Source organism: Gavia stellata, chromosome 17 (genome assembly GCF_030936135.1).
Source record: "Gavia stellata isolate bGavSte3 chromosome 17, bGavSte3.hap2, whole genome shotgun sequence".
NCBI classification, from domain to species: Eukaryota; Metazoa; Chordata; class Aves; order Gaviiformes; family Gaviidae; genus Gavia; species Gavia stellata.
The window spans coordinates 5,361,838-5,375,916 of NC_082610.1; the positions used below are offsets into that span (position 1 = coordinate 5,361,838).

The 14,079-nt window shown below is 38.8% G+C and overlaps 1 protein-coding gene across 1 annotated transcript in view; it reads left to right on the top strand.

The window, feature by feature from the left end:
- Positions 1–14,079, top strand: part of PRMT3 (protein arginine methyltransferase 3) — a 60,494-nt gene that overhangs the window by 12,041 nt on the left and 34,374 nt on the right. Inside the window, exons 7-9 of the mRNA XM_059825811.1 lie at positions 160–225; positions 5,136–5,257; positions 8,736–8,835. Coding sequence (XP_059681794.1) covers positions 160–225; positions 5,136–5,257; positions 8,736–8,835 — 288 coding nt within the window. The remainder of the gene's footprint in view (positions 1–159; positions 226–5,135; positions 5,258–8,735; positions 8,836–14,079) is intronic.

Sequence of the window (14,079 nt, forward strand, 5' to 3'; positions counted from 1 at the left end):
AATATGTATTATGAAAAGTGTCGTAATTGCAGGGCCCTTATAAGTACAGTAGCCACAAAACATGTTTAGGCCAAGTTAAAAAGTTTCTCAGTATTTTTGAACGATATGCTGTACATAAGTAGAAAAAGCGAACATTGTTTTTTATTTTTTAAATCCTAGGATAAAGTACGTACAGAAAGCTATCGTGACTTCATCTATCAAAACCCACACATATTCAAGGACAAGGTAGGTAAAACAGCTTAGAAAATACAATCATTTCTCAGCTTTATTTTTTCCCAAGTGGTAGAAAACCTTCAGGTTGTATCTTTGGGAATGGAATATCGCACTGACAAGATTTGATTTAATGTACTCTGGCTTTATTAGGTGGTAGAGTGGTATTCACTGCTGGAGGGTGCAAAGCGCTGATAACAGAAGCGCTGATCGCTATTGTCATTGTTCTGTGTGCCGTGTCGGGACGTTCATTAATTATGTTGGCGGGGTTAAGTTGAGCCTTTCTTGTCCAGTATATTAAGTGGAATCTATCTTAGAGGGCCTCTTTACCGGAATTTAAGTGAATTTCAATTTGTGTCTGATAGAGTAAAAACATCCTAGAAGCACTGTGTAATTAGAACTGGGGCAGAATTCATGTGCAACTGATTTATTCAATTAGTGGTGTTTAGTCTCTCCAGACGAGGTTATTATGAAGGGAGTTAGAATCAGGATCTAGTATTTCACTTGCAGCGAGAAGAGACTTTTCTTTATGATCTTAGTATGGTTATGACCCCTGCACAGTTACGATCTTCTTCTCTTCTATATTTTTGCTGGCGATTTCTGATGAGTTTGTTGTGTTCTGAGTTATGCCGCGCAGCCTTCTCTTGTGGTTTAGCTTTCCTCTACTTAATGCTTACCATTCTTAAGCTGTGTATGGATCTTTCTTAATGAGAAACCAGGATGTCTAGGTTTATGGAAGGCAATCACGGTTGATTTTTACTTTGGTTTTGAGTGAGACTTTGTTAAGAAGTGATAGTACAAGGCTTCAGAACAGTTGTGGAAGTAATAAAAGTGTACCCATGTGATAATTCCTCAGTTGGAAATTGTGCTAAATATGGTTTTGTCCTAGGCAGGAGGTATTTCAAGGTAGATAGCGCATACTCTTTGTGTGTCCTACCTCAGTTTTCTTTTGGCAACTACAGCAGAAAAATATTAGGAAAAGAGTTTTCTTCCTTTTTTGCTTCAATCCATGTCACAAGCCTGTTTGTACTGAACATTTCTAAGCTGTTTAGTTATAATGAGGGAACAAGCAAAAGCGTTCTAGAAACATTGTGCTGCCAGCTACGTAAAAGATGTGGGTGACCGCGCAGGTGGGCACCTCATCCAACAAAGCAGAAAGATCAATAAAGGAAGGAAAACTTCCGTGGGACAAGTTTAGTTTCACAGATGCCCCTAAAATTGATAACTGCAGGTTTTCACAGGGTAAGACTGATCTTAGTTACATGGAATGTGTGTCCTAGTGGAACAGTAATTTTTCAGAATTGGTTCTATTTCTCCTCTGCCGTATGGACATATTGGTAACGTTCGAAACAAAACGTGGATGAACTATTACAGACAACGTTGCTTCAGCCCCAGCTGTAGATGCACTTGCTCAGGAAACAGCTAGAAAATGTGTATGCTTACTCTGTTTTTACTTCACGTGAAAGCATTCAACTTCTAAAGAAAAGCTTGTCTATTATCGCAACACCTACACGCTGGTTTCTGAACTCGGTGTTTTTACAGCAGGTTTTTGATCAAATTACCTCAAATTCATAGTGTATCCAAACCTATCATGGTGTGTTGAGGTTGAATGGAAAGATTCTCAACTGCTTTGAGTTGCCAACAGCTTCCATCCAAGTGACCGGTGCCCCACTCAACTTCTGTCTCTGACTAAATGTTGATGTAGCTTTCACTTGGTACGCTGTTATGGAGAATACATGGGCTTTTTTTCAGAGATTTAGCTTTGAAGTGACAGTTGTTACAGACTTCTGCTGAAGGAACTGTTAAGAAGTTTTGCTTAACTTATCATATGATGCTCTCACAAGCATATTAATGAGTGAAACTTTCAGCTTGAGGAAGTAGGCTATTTTCCCTTAAAGTTGAATTACAATCTGAAAAAAAAAAAAGTGAATTGAAGTCTGATACCCTATTTCCTAGAATTCCCTTATGGTATTCCTCCCTAGAAAACACATAATGATGCTTTTTGTTGTTTCTGAAAGGGCACCTGTGAGGTGGGTTGGGAGGAGCTTGTTCGAAGAGCTTAATTGATTGTACTGGCTTTTGCTGCAAATCTGCAGTATTCCAAAGAGGTGTGATTGCACGGTAACAGATGATAACAGAATATCTAAGTTTGTTTATTAGTCATACTTTATTCAGAGCCAGCCAATTTCTTTGTTTTCTCTCAGCTTTCAAAAGAAGTTATTAAAACTTGAATGAATCCTGCTTGCTGCCTTTTATTTCCAACCTGCCAGATGTATTTGAGAAGAGAATAGAACAATTTAGATTGCCTAGCAGGAGTAGTGAAGGTGGCTTTACTTAGTAAAAGGAAATGTGATCTGTTTTACAGCGAGAGTATTTTTTGGTGGAAAAATAATTGGTTAGAAAAGCGCTATTGCCATGCTTAGTTTTTGTGTAGAATAGAAGTGTGAGGCAGGCTTCAATGCCATATTGGGAGGATAAAAATGAGTTTTTAAACATGGTTCCTACTAAAAGTTCATTGATGGAGTTAATTGAATTGGCCAAATTACCTGACCTCTTGTTTTTCTGAATTTGAAGTAATTTTTTTCTGTTACTAACAATATCATATCAGTTTTGATTAGACTGCTGAGAAGGACGTGATGCTGCAGTACATTATGGTATAGTCAAATCGCCAGTCCAGCTGCTCCAGGTAGCTGGTGAGAGGCCATATGTGATCACCGCAAGAATGCGTTAGCTGTAGACCCTTGTCCTTAGGCTAATTGGTGATCATTCTGCTTGTCTTGAGTTCCTCAGATGTGTTCCAGCTTGTGTATTTTCTCTCCCCTGCCTTTTTCTCCACCCCCACCCCCTGCCCAAGGCTAGATGAGTTCCATCTGGGTTTTTAAGTGACCAGGGCAGCTGTCCAAAGTGGTGTCTGTTTTGATTTTTTTTTTTTTCCAATTTGTGGTGATTGCTCTCTTTCATGCAACCGTACATCAAGATCATTCTTTCACAGTGGTTTATTTTTGGCTCTGATTTCCAGCTTTCATGGCTCAGCAATTTTGTTAACTGCCATGGGTAAAGTGTTAGAATAGATGATGTTAGGGGGTGTGAGATTTCAGCTGCTGCAAGAACATTGATTTTTACTTTCTATTCCTGTCTCCAGAAGACTGCAGCCTAGGGATTTCTGTAGCCATTACACACTCACATGTAACTTGTGAATGAGTTGTAGGATTGACTCCTGTTGGACAATAGCTGCAGAGAATCACAGAATCACTAAGGTTGGAAAAGACCTGTAAGATCATCAAGTCCAACCATCAACCACCACCACCATGCCCATTAAACCATGTCCCACAATGCCTCGTCCACACGTTCCCTGAACACCTCCAGGGATGGTGACTCCACCGCTTCCCTGGGCAGCTTATTCCAGTGTTTCACCACTCTCTTAGTAAAGAAATTTTTCCTAATATCCAACCTGAACCTCCCCTGGCGCAACTTGAGGCCATTTCCTCTTGTCCAAGTGGAACAAGTAACTCTGTCCGTGGCCAGCCTCTGTACAAGATGCTGTAAAAAAAATTCATTGTGCTGATGTTTTCTAGTCTCATTCCAGACTGTAAGTTGTTGTATGAAGGCAGTTGGCAGTGAACCCTTCGGTCATTGCTTCCCAGTACCCCACAGCAGAAGCTCACTTACGCTGTGCTGCTAAGGCTAAAAGGCTATTATTATTCATGCTGGCTTCAGAGTCATTGCTCTGTATCCATCATCAAAACGTATAGAATTGTATTTAAGGCAAGCAGACCTAATGTGCAGAGCATTGAAGTACTGACTTTGATACTGTTTGTCGGATGAAATTTAAAAGTGCACGTGCAAGTTTTTGTTGTGCCAAAACAAGAATGCTCAACAGCTCATAAGCTAGAAAGTTTGTCAGTACGGTGCATTATTGCCTAGAAATATTTTGTAAAATGGGGTTATAATTCTCAAGTGTGGAATTGATTACTGAGTGATTTGATGCTGGCTTTAGAAAAAAAATTGATGTCATGAAAGCTGTGAGGACAGCTTTCATAACACTGGGTGCTGTGCTAAGGAGTGACAGTGAAATGAGTTAATTTTGCTTTCTAATAGATGATTTTTGTGATTAGTAATTCTGACTCGATGTTCCTGTTACCTTAGAAGTGTTTTTTGTGAGTTGTGCTTCCTCTCTTGTTTAGGTCTCTTGTATGGGAAAGGAAGTAAGTCTGTTTTTACAGTTCTGATTGTTGTTGATGCCTAAATGCTATGCATGGTACTGTACACAGTGCTTAGGAAACTTGGATTTTTCAGGTTTCAGAACATTGTTGGGTTTAGTGCTTAGAATTTTTAAACACCATTAGTAAAGCTTACTATATTAACTAGAAGTCTAACAATAAGACCACTGATAATCTGGCCAATGCAACAGAATGCACCCTCAGCAAATTTGCAGGTGATGCAAAACTGGTAGGAGTGTACAAGGTTGTGCTGGCATTCAGAAGGACCTTCGTAGGCTGGAGAAATGAGCCAACGGGGTCCTGTGCAAAAGGCTCGGGGCAATCAAAGGGCAATGCAAAATCCTGCAGGGGGGAGGGAAGAATAACCCCACGGATCAACTGCGGCTGGGGGCCTGCTGGCTGGAAAGCAGCTTTGCAGCAAAGAATTTGGGGGTCGTGGTTAACAGCGAGTTGACCATGAGCCACCAACACACACGCTTGTGGGAAAGGCAGCCAAGCAGCCTCCTGGGCTGCATTCGGAAGGTGACTGTCACCAGCAGGTCAAGAGAGGTGAGCCTTCTCTTGTAGTCCGCCCCAGGGAGGTGACTGTACCCCAGGGAGATGCCTTGTGGAGTGCGGTGCCCAGTGCAGGGCTCCCCAGTGCAAGAGCGAGAAGAACGCAAGGGAAAGAAATGGAGGTAAAAATAAACATCTTATTCATTTCAGGTGGTTTTGGATGTTGGCTGTGGAACTGGAATACTCTCCCTGTTTGCTGCCAAAGCAGGTGCGAAGAAAGTGATTGGAGTCGACCAATCTGAAATCATCTATCAGGCCATGGACATCATTCGGTAGGAAAAGTTCCAAGAAAAGTATGGTAAATATTGCTCTAAAAAGTTATTAAAATGCTGTTACTAGTTAATGATCACCTATCACTCAGTATGTGTTTTTACTGAAGTCCATTTTGTCCTAAGAATTAACACAGGTTTTCCAGTGCAGTAAAGTTGTTTGCTCCTCTGATAGGGGTAATTAAAACAGGGCTATAGTTAAGGCAAGATGTTTCCCAGACCTTCCTCCTAATGTTAGTGTAGGGCCAGCGCTGCCTTGCTGCAGAGGCTTCAACTGACTCATGCCAGTCCATTTTCCATTCTTATGCTTTAAACGTTGCTACTGATAAAATTGTACGGTTTTAGACAACAAACATTAGAGTTGAGACCATGTTCCAAGAGGATGTGAGAAGCTTTTCCTGGCTGCACTACTTTGAGTTAGAGAAACAGTTCTGATTTAGATAAACCCAGTAGAAGTTGTTTAAGAGTGTGTGTGTGTATATATAGTTGTTTAATTTTTTATTTTTATACAAAAATTTTAAATAATGGTTTAATTTCTATAATTTTATTTTCTGTGTTATAGAAAATAAATTTTATAGAAAGCATTTTATAGAAGTATAGAAATTAGAACTATAGAAATACAGGCATTTTACTTTTATAGAGAAATCATTTTGCAATGTTGTTGAAAATTAAACAACTTAGATTTATCTAAATGTGTATATATTTTAGACCATGTTTGACCTGTGATGTTTTTAAACAAAAGCTTGTCATGCAGTAGTTAATTTTTACCAATTTTAGCACATAAAAAGGAGACATGTAATGTAGCTTTCTTTGGCAAATGGGTTTTATAATTATATGGTATTTTAGTTTTAACTTGTGGAAAACGTTTCTCTAGTAAGGTTCTCTGTATGTTGGTATATTTAAGGGATTCTCTGTGAGAATAGTAAATATCTATTACCCTGTGTTTTGTCCCTTTAGAAACCTACTGACCTCTGGTTTTCATGCTAGTTGGGAAGTGCTTACCATTGCACTGTAATATTTTCTATAGTTTGGGGCCGGGGGGAAAGCAAACCAACCAACCAAAAAAAAAAACCAAACCAAAACCAAACCCATTCTAAGAGCATGTACACAGACACACGGTCTGCAAAGTCACTGAGAAAAGTTGTTTCCAGGAGAACTACAATGATGTTGCATGCCATGTAAATGGTCATTGGAATAGTGCAGGGTGGAAGGGACCTGGGGAAGTGCGGGGAGTGTGTCTGGTCCCGTCCTTCTCTGTCAGAGCAGGCTCAGCTCCCATAAGTGGTTCAGGCCTCGGCTAGTGAAGTTCTGAACATGGCCACTTCTGTCTCTAAAGAGAACTTTTTGAAGGAGTCCTTGACATCTTCAGAATGGTTACAGATGTGAAATAGTGTTTTATTTCTGATGTACTACATGACAAACTTAGGATCGTTCATATCTTTCAACAAGTGCACAAAAAGCTCTTGATGTGTTATTTATACTTAGAGGAGGATAGAAGTATCAGCCAACACATATTACCTTTGGTGAGGAGAAGGGCAGGCCTTTAAGAAGAACAACAAATCAAAACTCTTAAACTCTTAAGAGTGATGAATTGCCACTTGAAGTACACAGTGAACAATCAGTAAGGCTACACATTTATAGATACCTTCTGTTTTAAAAGTTTCAATTCACATTGAAGTCTTTAGTTCACATCAAAACAATTTATATTTGTCTTGTTAAACCTACTTTTCCTAAAGGAATAAAGGTGACAAACTTGTAGTGAAGTAACAAATATTTATTGGAATACTAAATAAATCTGTGTAGCTTAAAAATGATTACTGCAGCGTGCTTCCACCTGTGATTTAAGTATGTGCTCGAGAGCTTTTGTTCCTCTCAGAAATCAGGTTCATTTCTAGCATGCTAACTACTAGAAACCTGCAGCCCTTGTGTGTAAGTAAACTGGAATAAGTGGCCCGAGTGGCCTGATTCTTTCCCAGCGTTCCACAGTAACCTTATTCTTAACTAAATGCTTGCCTGTGAATAGCTGCCCATAAAATTTCTAGTTCAGTAAACGATTTGATTTTTGTCGTTCATCACTGTTATGTTAGAATAGAAAGGTGAAGTATACTTCCTAAGTAGCATCTCAGCAGTTTTTCCTACAATGTGTAAACTACACTGGTTTGTTTGTGGGTTTTTCTTTTTTATACCTTACAATTGAAAACAAGTATGTAATGAATTAGTCTTTTTCCTCTCTTGTTTTAAATCATGTCCTTCTATGTGGTCATTTAGGAAGTTATTCTTAGATCTCTTTTTGTCGTCCTTAAAATATTGTTGTGGGTGATAGCTCTTTAGCATTTTATTTCTCACTTTGAACTTGTGGTTTTACTTCTGTTCATAGCATTAAATACAATATTAGTGATGAACTACTACTCTTCTAACAGAAGACTCTTGTGTGTAGAGTATTTAATTGATCTTTGCAACAGCCCACATGTTCAAGTAGCCCTTTGACCCTTTCTTTTCCCTCCATTCATTGTGATGGTTCTCTCATTGTCTTTTAGATTGAATTTTTAATGTGATTACTAGTCTGCATTGAAAGCCAGACAGAATGTAAGAGTAAGATATCAGGATAGGGAAGGAAGGGGCAGAGATAAGAACTGCAATGGAAAGGTAAATTTATTTGGTGGGAATACTTTTCTGCCCTCTATAACAATAGCTATCGTAATAATGATATGCACAAGGAAGACTCATATGGTTTGCCAGGAAGAAAAATACTAAGTTTCAAGCATTCATGTATTTAGTAATTTCACTGTCATGCAGGTTTTGTTTCAAAAACTGTAGACACGTCACAGTACCTTCTTTATACAGATGGTTGTACTGTTACTTGCGTAAGAGGTAGTACCTGATTACTGCAGTTACTAAACATTGCAGATGATATTGGCCAAAATCGCAGTGGGGAGGATGCCTTTATTGTGGAATAACTGTAATACTGATCTAGAGGGAATGTTTGTTTTCAGTGACTTTGCAGCTGGTTTTCTTAAATAAAAAACCAAGTCGTGCAAAACAGCTTTGTAAGGAAGTTAATTTCCATTGCTCTCCTGGTGTGATGAGTAGCCTCTAATCACTATGGACTTATGCTACAGGGGTCAGAGAAGGAGAACTGGGAACAAGCAACTTTAAAGAGGAGTGTCATTTTAAATTGCCTTCTTCTCTATTTTCCTAGTTTCTGAAGCTTACACATTTGCATGCACAGCACATGGGAGGTGTACAGATCTACTGTCTGCCATCTTTGCCTGGCACTTAATCTGCTGCAGTTTTTGGATACTCGGAAACATTCCCTCTGAAATATAACTGCGGAGTCTTACATTTTAGTGCTTTCTTGATTAGTTAAAAAAAACCCTACCATTGCAACGGGGAGAGAAGTGCAAAAGGTAGACATCAGTATATCTCTCCTGACAGCATAAATTGGAAATATAAACTAATTTGTTTATGTTGTGACTTGCAGATTAAATAAACTTGAAAATACCATTACATTAGTCAAAGGAAGAATCGAAGAAGTAGATCTGCCTTTGGAAAAAGTGGATGTCATTATATCTGAATGGATGGTAAGGTGCATGAATATTCTTCTCAAGATATAGCTATTTTCAGGAAAGAGTGTGGTTTATTTAATTTTAAGACTTATTCCTCAAGCGATGCTGGTTTTTTAACCAAAAACTTACTGTGCTTGCAACACTCTCTTTGACAGTGTGGGAGGTGGGATGATGTTTCTGATTATGTGGTACTGAGAATACAATTCCTGATGCCTCTTGTTCAAGCTCTTTCAAGTCAAGGTTCTCGAAGTACAGTTGAGCTGGGTTGGGTACTGCAGTAAATTTCTGTTACGTAGTTAGTGTGCAATTCTACAGATGTACTTTGTTACTCAATAATATTGTTGTAGCTGCTCGGGTGAAAGTAACGGAGACGTATTGTATTAGCCATCTAGCTAGATCATTCTGATGAGTAAAAAAAAAAAAAAAAAACAACAAACAAACTTTTAGTTCACAAAGACATCTAAAGACTATGCTGGCTGTGCGGGGAAGGTGATAAGGAGGTGAGGAGCATACACGCTGGGAAATCTGCAAATAGATATAGCGCTTGAAAACAACATTACTATTCATTGCCATTTTTTAGTGTAAGAATAACAGAACTGATTTTGAAAGTACGTAATAAAGATGATGGCCAACAGGAAATGCAGTGTGTAAATGAGCCATTTCCTGGAATCCATTGGGTTTCAGCCGTTGGCCTGTTACCTTTCTTTCATGTGCTGGCTGATGACTGTTACACCGTTGTTCTTGCTACCTGCCATTGATCCTCGTAAAGAAACCTGTGTGACAAGACCCGGTGCCAGGCTGAACTTCACAGCGACTGAATAAGTCTGTCCCCTGTCAAAAAAGTGGCAGGAAACACCCCTTGTGACTTTTTTTTGTGGCCGCTCGCTATTTGGTCTCCTCATATTGCAGACCTTTAAAAAGCACTTCAAAATACATGATTTTTCATGCTAGTTCCCACTGTTTGGACTTAAAGAAAAATTCTCTTGTCCTTCAAATTTAAGATCAATAATGAAAACTTACATTCAAAGTTACTTTTTTTTCCCCTCCTCTAAACTGTGGCTGTTCTACTATATACAAGGGTCTTAGGGAGAGAGGTCACGTGTTCCCTATGGATCCATATGTATCTAACTAGTTTCCAGGTAAAGGTGGAAAAAAAATTGTTTGCTTTGGTTTTTCTGAGGGTTTTTTTTTCTATTACATATTTCAGTGTGCTGGAAAGGTGCAGAAATTTTTCCTCCACCACTATAATGATAGTTATTTGAAGCATGAGCTTCATTTAGTGTTGAGGTCACTAGTTTCAAGGAAGGTTTAAGCCATTGGCTTAAACAAGTGGTTTAAAAATAGCATGTTATGGTTGGTGATTTCTGACAGCATAGTGACTTCTCTAGAAATGTAATTATAGTTCTTTCAGGGAAGCTTCTGATCAGTTGCCTAATAAGTGCACCAAGAAGGATGTTCCCAAAATCACATTTCTCATTCTGGAGCCCAAGATTTGGTTTTAAAAGCAACTTGGGCACTTAAAAGCTTAAGTTATGTTGTAAATCAGTGCCTCTAGGTGAAGTAAAGGATTTCGAAAAGCAGCTCTTGTAAGAAATCTAGTATTGAATGTTCCATGTTTCCCATTTGTGTGCTAATTTACCTTTTAATGTCATAATTATATAGCCATGTGCATTTCACTTAATTAGGTATTCTAAATATTTAGGAATGGTGGCATTTTTATAGGTTGCTGCAATACAGAGATAAAGAGGACAATGCCGTGGAAGTAAGATTGATAGCTGGACAGCGTACGCACTGTTCCAACACTGTCCAGAAAGGAACATTATGTTGCCTAGATGCAAATGAAGATTCCTCTTTGTCTGGCTTGCTTGTGTGAATTTGCTTTTTCTTTTCCTTCCCTACATGATACTGACCTGTGTGAAGTCTTTTGTTAATATGTGAATGTCAGTGCTTGAAAATGTTGGAAATGCGAAGTGTGAGAGCAAAAAGGAAGTCAATATATGTCAGTTTTCAGCTCTTTATTTAGAGAATCTGTATGGACTAGCAGGAAAATTCCAAGGGGAACAGTATTTTTTTTTTGGTAACAAAAATATGAAAAGTTGCTGTTCTGTTTAGAAAACAAACTGCTTTTAGATGAATAAACATCAAACCCTTTTGTGGAGCCACACCTTTGTTTTGCTTGGTACAGAGCAGTGCTTAAGACCAGTACACTATAAGCTTTTTTAGAGCTATGTATTGGAGGATCAGAAAAATCAAAAACGAGTGTGAAGCAACAGAACGGAGGCTGGAGAGAGGAAAAATACTGCATCCCCCAGGAATGTTTCTAAAACAGGTTTTCTGAGAAAGATGGCATGTAGAACAGTGTATTGTAAAAGGTACAGCAGTTTCATTATGAGCATCTCCAGCATAATGGATTCTGATGGTCGTTCTTTTAATTGTGTAAGTGACATACGGCTTCCACAAACTGCTTGCTGTTCTTATTTCTCTTCCATCTTTAGATTTGTTCCCTTAAAAATATGCAAAAATGGGAGAAGCATCTTAAATATTACACAGTGGGTAGGGGTGTGTGAATGTGTGTTTGTACATATATATATAGCCAAATTGTCTTTCAAATCTATATTTGCCATCTTCCAAAAGAATATTTTTTCAGTTTTAAATTCATCTGGATATGGTTTTGTCATGTTCCATGTTTAGAGGCCGAATGATGAGCAACTGTCTCTTTGGTGGCTTTATTTAAGCCTATGAAAGAAATTAGCAGTGATCTTGCTATTAATATAAAGACTAAATACATTGTTTGTGATGTGTGAAGTATGCATATTGGACATGGTTAAAATGGGACCGTAAGCAGGGCATCTCTGTGATTGTGTTCGACTAAAAGCGGTATGTAAGCTATTGAGAAAGACCGCGGAAGGTGTGATGAGCTGTGAGCTGTTCTGTTGGTGTTCAAAAGGCAGGTTGCTGAAGGTTGAGGGTCTGCTGGGCTACTGAAGACGCAGATAAAGCCATCTATTTAGACTTTTTCACTCTGAAGGCAGCTATGGATTCCTCATAGCAAAACATTGGTGAAGTATGCAGCCTGACTGACAGAACGACTTCTTGTGTGCTGTGGGTCAGGAGCATAACGCAGAGGAGATGGACCGAAGAGCCACTTCACCCAATAAACCACGTTGCCTTAAGAAAGAACACAGGAATGGCCAAGTAATAGCCTCTTCTGCTAACCAAACTGATTCTATAAGGAGAAAGTCTTCCAGTTCTTGGAGAAAGGTTAATTGAATGTAAGAATGGGTGAACTTTATGTGAGATCTCGCTGCTGGCCTTGTTTTTATAGAAGTTTCCCTGTTCAGGATCATTTGATACTCCATAGCAGGGCTGTAAGCTTCTGGTGCACAATCCTGCTTGGTTGCCTGGAGCTCTGATGTATGAAACTTTTGAAAGCCTTAATTTGTGAAACTACAAATTACTGTTAGTGGTTACAGGTGCCAGCCTCTAGCATTTATTTACTGGTCTGCTTCTACCGTAGGACACCTACAAGCAAATCTCTTACCTTCTTATTCAAACTGTAGACTGAAATGAGTTAGGTTTCTAAGCAAAGGTGCAAATAACTGAGTATTTGTATACACTGCCTAGTGGCAATCTGATGCAAATGTATTTCTGAACACACATCAGTGATTTGTTTGCACCTTGGTGTAATGAGAGAAAACCCTTGTCAGTTAGTGACTTGACCTGCAAGTGGTTTGCAAATGCTCAAATTTCATCAGACGTTTAGAATTTTGACTTGAATGTGCTGCTGTTTGTACGGGTGCTGGGAAAGTACTCGTGGGTGGTACACGCCATAGACTTGCTGTCAGTCAGGATCACATTTATGTTCTCTCCCCAGAGACACCGAATTTTAAGAAACAATGATGTTTTACTGTAATTAGAGTGGTTTTCCATACAGTATATGTTTGAAATGAGAGCTGCTATGCCAAGCGTTGAAGCTAGTTTTTGATTCAAGTGAATGCTGAGCGGGAAAAGATTTTCTATAAACATACAAAGGTGGGTGTGTTATTGCACATGGGGTTTGGCAGCGTAATTGTAGACTTCGTAGGCTGCTTATTGAAAGGATGAGTGCAGAAAGACACAAAATGTATGTACTGATTTTCTGGAATGTTCTTACCCAGCTTGCTTGCATCTGTGTGCAAATTTTTCTTCTCTCGGTATGCTTTTACTTCCCTTCTCTAGCTAAGACTATGAAGCTAGAGGTTGAGAGTTCTATTCACTTGAAAAATACCTGCATTTCTTGTTTGTAAGGGGTTTTACTGTGAGAGACAACTGTCTGAGATGGTTATCTCAAATACAGCGTTAGAGCACAGTGCCATAAATTGCTGGTTTATGCAGTGCTTTATGATACTGAATATGCGTTAGAGTTTTACACAAGGAAAAACTGGGAAAGAGATGGACTCTCCAATTAAAATAAACGGAGGATAGAATCCAGTACTGTTGTCTGTTAACTGTATCATTGCTCAGGTAGCTAATATTTTTTTTTCTTCCACTTTTTTTTTATTGCGTTAGATAATTTTGAAGTGATATCAGGATGGGCTCTGAACGGGAGGTGTTCAGGATCTAGGGAGAAGGACTAGGAAATGAGCATGACTGAAACACTGGAAACAGTCTTTTCTCTCCTTCCTCCTTTCCCCCGTTTCTATGATGGATACATACAGGGATGGCACTTTTTTAACACTTAGTGGTCTTTCTGTAGTCTTAATGTTCTCTATTGTTTCTGTTAGTATTTGGAGGTGCATTAATACAAGTGTTCTATTTCTATAACACAGAAATAATTTGTAATTTTACATATGATTTGAGCTTTTCTTCTTTGTGTTTTTTAATAATGCTGTTTAAAAAGCATACCAAGTGGCTGGATGCTTTGATTTCTTTACAGCAAAAGGGTTTGTATAAAGGAATTGTATTTCTTTGCATGAAAACACTTGGGTTTTTGCCAGCACTAATAACGGGTATCACTTTTCTGCTTTTCAAATCTTCCCTTTTGGTGTTCTCGCTCATCTTACATTTGTTTAAGGACGCAACAGGGTGTGCGTAATAAGAAAGTCAAGCTGTGGGTTTGAAATGTGTGGGCTTGCTCTGTCAGTAATGAATTATTTCCTTTTTTTTTAAATTAAATCATACATGAGAGATCAGCATGAAGGCTGACTTAGTGTGAGGGAAATGGTGCTGCAGCAGAGCATGCAGAAGAGTTTACATGTAGCTGCTGCTTCTCATTTAAAT